General features: G+C 55.2%; 1 protein-coding gene across 1 annotated transcript; it reads left to right on the top strand.

Annotated features, from left to right (window-relative positions):
- The first annotated feature begins 739 nt into the window (after positions 1-739).
- Positions 740-2,559, top strand: LOC123693734. Its single transcript, XM_045638935.1, has 2 exons — positions 740-1,586; positions 2,483-2,559. Exons 1-2 carry the CDS (start codon positions 740-742, stop codon positions 2,557-2,559), a joined length of 924 nt encoding a protein of 307 aa, XP_045494891.1.
- The last annotated feature ends 4,057 nt before the right edge of the window (positions 2,560-6,616 follow it).

The raw sequence follows: 6,616 nt of genomic DNA, 5'->3' as shown, positions 1-6,616 counted from the left end.
ACCGAGGACGCCCTCTATAGACTAGTGAACCACATCAGAAATATGAGGGAGGAGAAGAAGATTTCTGTTGTGGTATCGCTGGACATAGAGGGAGCCTTCGACAGCGCCTGGTGGCCAGCCATAAAGGTGCGGTTGGCTGAAGTTGGGTGCCCGGGGAACGTGAGGCGGGTGATCAGCAGCTACCTGAGTGAAAGGGGAGTGAAAGTTAGATATGCGGGTGTGCAAGTGAGTAGGGGGACCAGCAAGGGGTGCGTGCAGGGGTCCATAGGCGGACCAATCCTGTGGAACCTATTGCTGGACCCTCTGCTATGGATGTTAGAGGAGATGAAAGTATTCTGTCAAGCGTTTGCCGACGACATTGTGTTGGTCTTCGAGGGAGACACGGCCCTTGAAATTGAAACGAAAGCGAACCGTGTCCTTAGTGTAATAAATGAATGGGGAGAGGAAAATAAACTAAAATTTGCACCACAAAAAAACTTGTGCCCTCCTCTCCACGAGGAGGCTGAAATATGACGTGCCGCGGCTCGCTATGGGGAATGTGGAAATTAATTATCTTTCTCAGATAAAAATACTGGGCCTTACAATTGACAGCGGCCTCACTTTTAATGCCCACGTCGGGACGGTATGCCAAAAGGCAATCGCCCGGTATAAACTCCTGGCAAGGGCAGCCAGAGTTGGTTGGGGACTTAGCCCAGATATTATTAGGACTATTTATGTAGCAGTTATCGAGCCGACTATTATGTATGCATCGGCAGCGTGGGCACCCACCGTGGAAAAGATGGGGGTCCAAAAAAGGCTGAACACCGTACAACGGGGGTTCGCCCAAAAGATCTGCCGAGCATATCGGACCGTCTCCCTGAACTCAGCTATGCTGTTGGCTGGGATACTCCCCCTTGACCTCAGAATACTCGAAGTTTCGAGACTATATGGGATCAAGAAGGGGGTGTCGCACCCAGCGTTGGGAGACAGGGAGGTGGAAAGAATGGCTCCGGCGATTGAGGACCCACATCCGGCAGAGCAGGAAGGGCTGGGGTTCGGGCTGGTGGACGAGGACTCGTATTCCGACGTGGCTAATTGCCACGTACATAGGATCTACACGGACGGCAGCAAGATTGAGGGTCGAGTCGGAGCCGCCCTTTCCGTATGGGAGGGGGAGGCCGAGACGAAAGCCGTCAAGCTTGCTTTGCCGCCGTATTGCACCGTCTACCAGGCCGAACTTCTAGCGCTCCAAAGAGCAGTAGATAGAGCCTGCAAGAGTGGAGTGTCGAAGGTCGGCATCTTCAGCGACTCCAGATCGGCCCTCCAGGCCATCACACTCGGTTCCCCCCACCCCCTTGCTGTGCAAACAAGGGCGGCCCTCCGAAAAGCTGCTTCGCAGAGGCGGGAGGTCGCTCTGTTTTGGATTAAGGCGCACGCAGGGCTAAGGGGGAACGAAAGAGTGGACCAATTAGCCAAGGAGGCCGCTCTGGGGTCGAAGAGGAAACCCGACTACGATCTGTGTCCTGTTTCATTCGTCAAGCGTATCCTGAGACAGGATACGATCGGGGAATGGGACAGGAGATACGATGTGGGGGAGACGGCTGGAGGCACGAAGCTCTTTTTCCCAAGCGCTGCTGCTGCATACAAAATAGTTCGGAAAATAAACATCACTCACCACACCACACAAGCACTGACTGGACACGGTGGATTCGCCTTCTACTTGAACAGATTCAAGCTGAAGGAGAATCCATCGTGTCTGTGTCAGCCCGGAGTCGACGAGACGGTTTCTCACCTGTTGCTCGAGTGTCCGATTTTTGCAAGAGATAGATATGTTATTGAGCAAAAATTGGGCATCGCGATGACGGGTGAGAATCTGCCTGCGGCCCTGGGGGACGAGACGAGAAATGAGTTTTTAGAGTTCTGTCAACAAATTGTGAGGGTGGTGAACAAACGAAATTGTGATAAGCTACTGTGATATTAGGGTTAAGTTTTATAAGTGTTGTGCCGTATTGTTTTATTATGTTCATTGTAATGTTTTAAATTGATGTAAGTTTTTTAAAATGTAATATTTAATTTTAGTATTTTATTATTATCTTAGAAATTTCATTGTAAATTATTAATTTGTATTTTAAACTTTTAATTGTATTCATTTATTTTATCCCGTTTTTTATTATTCTCATTGCAATGTTTTAATAATGTAAGTTTTTAAATGTAATAATATTAATTTTTAGTATTTTATTATCAATTTGGAAATGTTATTGTAAATTGTTAACTTGTATTTTTTTATTTTAAATTGTATTTATTTAGGCCTAATGTGAATAAAAAACTGTTTGGTATTTATTTGATTAAAAGAATAAAAAACACCTCTGGACTATATTCCAGAGAAAAGCACACAACACCCTGAGATGGCGGGTGCTTTTTACAAAAAAAAAAAAAAAAACAACCTAACCTAACCTAACCTTTTTTTTTTTTTTTTTTTTTTTATAGTGGAGAATGCATTTAGGCATACCCAGAGCGCTCGGGGAAAGGGCCCTGGGTTATGTCGGACTCACACCGCAGAATGCGGCGACTACCGACTAAACTCCACTGTGTTCCGTCACTCCGCTGTATTGGCAGGGTCGCGGGTATTTGGTCGAACCACTTCCGCAACCCCGTCAGCGGCAGCCTATTTTTTATATAGGCCCATCGCGATTAAGGCCTGGCTTGAGTTCGCCAGTTTCTCCTTCCTGGGGGGCGGCGTGAACGGAACACGTCTCACGCCGCCTCACCGCACCGGACGATGGATTATGTCCCCGTTCCACCGTCCGGCACCCATCATTAGGGAAGCAAGTCGCGACCGTGTACAGCGGTTGCGACTCGGCGACTGCGCCCAATAAGACGTCGCCGCCGAATAGGATCTGCGTTGGGATCTCCCTCGCGGACTCGCTCTGCTTCCTCCTTCTGCGACATCACATCTTCACAGAATGTGATAGCCGCGCGCCACGACCTGTCGCTGCCAACCATTGCGCGAGCTATGGAAGACAGAGAGAGGTCAGGGCCGACGACTGCGACTAGGCGAGCACGGGGCTCGGACCACGCGGGGCACACGGCGAGAGTGTGGTCTGCCGTGTCCTCCGGACTGTCACACCAATGGCAAGCCATTTGCGTTTCCCGCCTGGCGACTTTGCACAAGTACCACCCGAAGCAGCCGTGTCCGGACAGCACCTGTGTCAGGCGGAAGGTAATTGCCCCATGCCGCCTGTCGCACCATTCGCGTAGGACCGGTCGGATGGCTTCGACCGTCCTCGCTCCTGCGCTGGGCCTCTCGAGCCGGCGTTCCCACTCCCTGAACCGCCGCTCGAGAGCATCGGCCCTCCATTGCTGGACTTGTTCCAGGTATGGATTAATTCCATGCGATCTGGACGCGGTGACGCGGCGATAAACGTCCGCCAGCATCTCGGCATCCAGGTCCCACGGGGGCGTCCCAGCCATGACACACGCGGCCTCGAAGGACACTGTGCGATATGCCCTCACGACTCTGAGCGCCATGACCCGCTGCGGTCTACGCAAGTAGGGTCGGGTACGGACGCTCAAAGAGTCGGCCCAAATGGGCGCACCATAAAGGGCCATGGAGCGAATGACGCCGGTGTATAGACGACGACACGCACCCCCAGCCCCTCTTAGATTCGGGAGCAGACTTCCAAGTGCCCCGGCCACCCCAACAAGACGGGGAGCGAGGCGACGAAAGTGCTCCACAAATGTCCACCGGCTGTCCAGCACGATGCCCAGGTAGCGCAAGGTGGAACCGACGCCGATGGACGTGCCACCCACCTGGATAGCTGAACCAGCAGCCTGCGCCCTTCGACGGCCGCGAAACAAAATCGCTTCGGACTTGTTGAGAGCGACCTCTAAGCCAAGTCGTCTGATTCGGCGCACAACTTCCGCCACACCAGCGGTCGCAATAAGGGCTGCCTCCCTATACGAGGCCCCGCGTGCAGTTACCAGGGTGTCATCCGCGTAGCAAAGCACGCTGACACCCGGTAGATAAGTGGCACGCAGGACCCAGTCGTAGCCGATGTTCCACAGAAGGGGCCCAAGAACCGAGCCCTGTGGAACACCGCACGTCACTTCCTTTTCTTGCCATCCACGGCGCGCGGGGTACGCCACAGCCCTCTCCGATAAGTAGGACTGCAACAAGCGTACCATATACCCGGGCACGTTGTGGTAGCGGAGCGCTTCGATCACGCAGCTCCATGGCAGAGTGTTGAATGCGTTGGCGATGTCAAGAGACACCGCCAAAAGCACTCCGCCTTCATTATCCGCATCATCAGCGAGGTTCCGCAATTCAGCAATCGCATCGATAGTGGACCGTCCCCGGCGAAATCCAAATTGGTTCTCGCTTAGGTCCGGCCCCACTCCCTCCAGATGGTCGATGAGGCGAGCTGCGAAGACGCGCTCAAAGAGCTTGCTCACCTCATCGAGCAGCACGATCGGCCTATAAGCCGAGGGCGAGTCGCGCGGGCGTCCCTCCTTCTGCAACAGGACCAAGTTCCCGGTCTTCCACCTACGGGGAAATTGGCCCTGTTGGAGGCATTCCGTGAACAGCTGTTCCATCCTGGGTCCAAGTGACTCTAGCGCCAGCACCCAAGCCCGCCCGGGAACACCGTCAGGGCCGGGGGCGGCATTCTTCGCCTTTAGGCGCTCTACTGCCACAGCGAGCTCGTTGCGAGTGACTGGAGGGACATTTTCGTTGTTGAGCTCCTCCTGCGCAGTCATGGCGGGTGCCATCGGTGGGGGAGAATGTCTTCCCCGATCCGGAAACAAGGACGTCACCACTTGCTCCAGAAATCGTGGCTCGAGACTTTGAGACAGGGGCGGGGCCCAAGGGCGAAGCTTTTGCCTCACCCTCTTATACGGCCGACCCCAGGGTTCACGGTTCAAACTCTCGAGCATCTCCTCCCATGCACGGGTCTTAGCGCTTCTGATTGCGTCCTGCAGAGACACAGTACAGTCCCTATAGACGGCGTATAACCGCGCTTCCTCATCTTCGTCACGCCGCCTACGGCGCCTGTGCCTGGTGTACGCCCGCCTCGCAGCCACACATGAAGCACGCAGCTGGGCAACATCGGCGGACCACCAGTACATTTGGCGCCTACGTGGAACCGACCGCACCCTCCGCATGCTCGCGTCGCACACCTTTGACATTGCTTCAGCAAGCCAAGTGGCCTCTTCCTCTACGTTTACGCTGCCATTCTGCTGCGACGGGAGCCAAGCCTGCACTAAGGCAGCCTCAATGAGGAGCTCCCTATCGAGGCTACCAAGTGCCCAGCGCGGACGACAATCGCCAGGGGGGAATTGACTGGGAGCCGTTGAGGGCGTGGAGACGCTAAACCGGATATAACGGTGATCCGAGAGCGTCTCCACGTCCAAAAGAACCCTCCAGTCTTGTATACGACGAGCGAGAGGGGGGCTCGCAAACGTGACATCTACAATGGATCCACCCCTCTGCCGAACACAAGTTAATTCTGCTCCACGGTTAATAACCGTCAGTCCCGACGCAACTGCCCAGTCAGCGAGTATAGAGCCACGTATATCACTTGCCACACAGCCCCAAGACACCGACTTGGCGTTAAGGTCCCCGGCCAGAAGCACAGATTGAGGTTGTGCGAAGTCTAGCAGATCCCTCAACTCAACCAGGAACTGCTCGAAATCGGCGAGGCAGCGATTCGGCGAGAAGTACGCCCCAACAACGGTGAAACCCTTGACAACCGCCGAGACGCATCCCCGCCGCCTTATGACTTGCTCAAGCTGTGTGACGCCTTGAGCAACTAGCGTCACCAAGCCATCCAGATCGCCCGCCCAGTTATCCCGGGGGGGCAGATTGTATGGCTCGGACACTACCGCCACGTCAATCCCCCACTCTGCCAGACTCTGATGTAAAAGGTCCTGAGCCCTGGCACAGTGGTTGATGTTGGCCTGTAGGAAACGCAGTGGGGCCATTACTGCGTTTCCATGGCTGCCTCCGTTTGTGGTACCTCATCAGGTACCGGAGCAGAGCACGATGGGACTCGAGCGCCATCTTGCTTCCGCATTCCGCCTCTTTTAGGCTTCGGGGCCTTACAGGCTGCGCTTCCAATCCGATGCTCTGCCGGTAGCTTTGCCTCCGTGCATAGGGCGCAGCGAGCGGAGGCGGCATCGCATCCACCAGCTTTATGGCCTGTTTCACCGCAGCGGAAGCAAGTGGCACTCCTGTCCGTCGACGAGGAGCATGTGGCGCTGACATGGCCCAACTCCAGGCAGCGGTAACAGCGCAGGGGCTTCTGCTCAGTGAGAGATACTTTCGCCGAAACCCACCCAACCATTACGCGCCCCGCCTGCGCCAGCTTCTTCGCCGCAGTCACCGGGCAACTAACCCAGGCTGATACAGCACCTCGGGGGCCCGCGCGCAGGCCACCACACTTCACATGCTCCGCGGTACACTCCCCTGCGTGCGAGACCGCGGCCGCAATGTCCTCGACTGTGGCCGAGTCATCCAGGCCAGTGATTCGCAAGTCTGCGCACTTGACCGGCCTGGACACCTTAACGTTATCCTCACCGAGGACCTCCCGCAATTTGGCGGCAAGGGAGTCCGCTTCTTTGGTGCTGGAAGCACCGGGGA

The sequence above is a fragment of the Colias croceus genome, chromosome 8, assembly GCF_905220415.1.
Source record: "Colias croceus chromosome 8, ilColCroc2.1".
Lineage (NCBI taxonomy): Eukaryota > Metazoa > Arthropoda > Insecta > Lepidoptera > Pieridae > Colias > Colias croceus.
This window is presented reverse-complemented; position numbering and strand designations above follow the sequence as displayed.

Coding starts and splice junctions, on each gene's coding strand:
- LOC123693734 (XM_045638935.1), top strand. CDS start 740: ATGTATGCATCGGCAGCGTGGGCACCCACCGTGGAAAAGATGGGGGTC. Junction 1,587..2,482: donor TGTGGGGGAGACGGCTGGAG/GCACGAAGCTCT, acceptor GAATGCATTTAG/GCATACCCAGAGCGCTCGGG.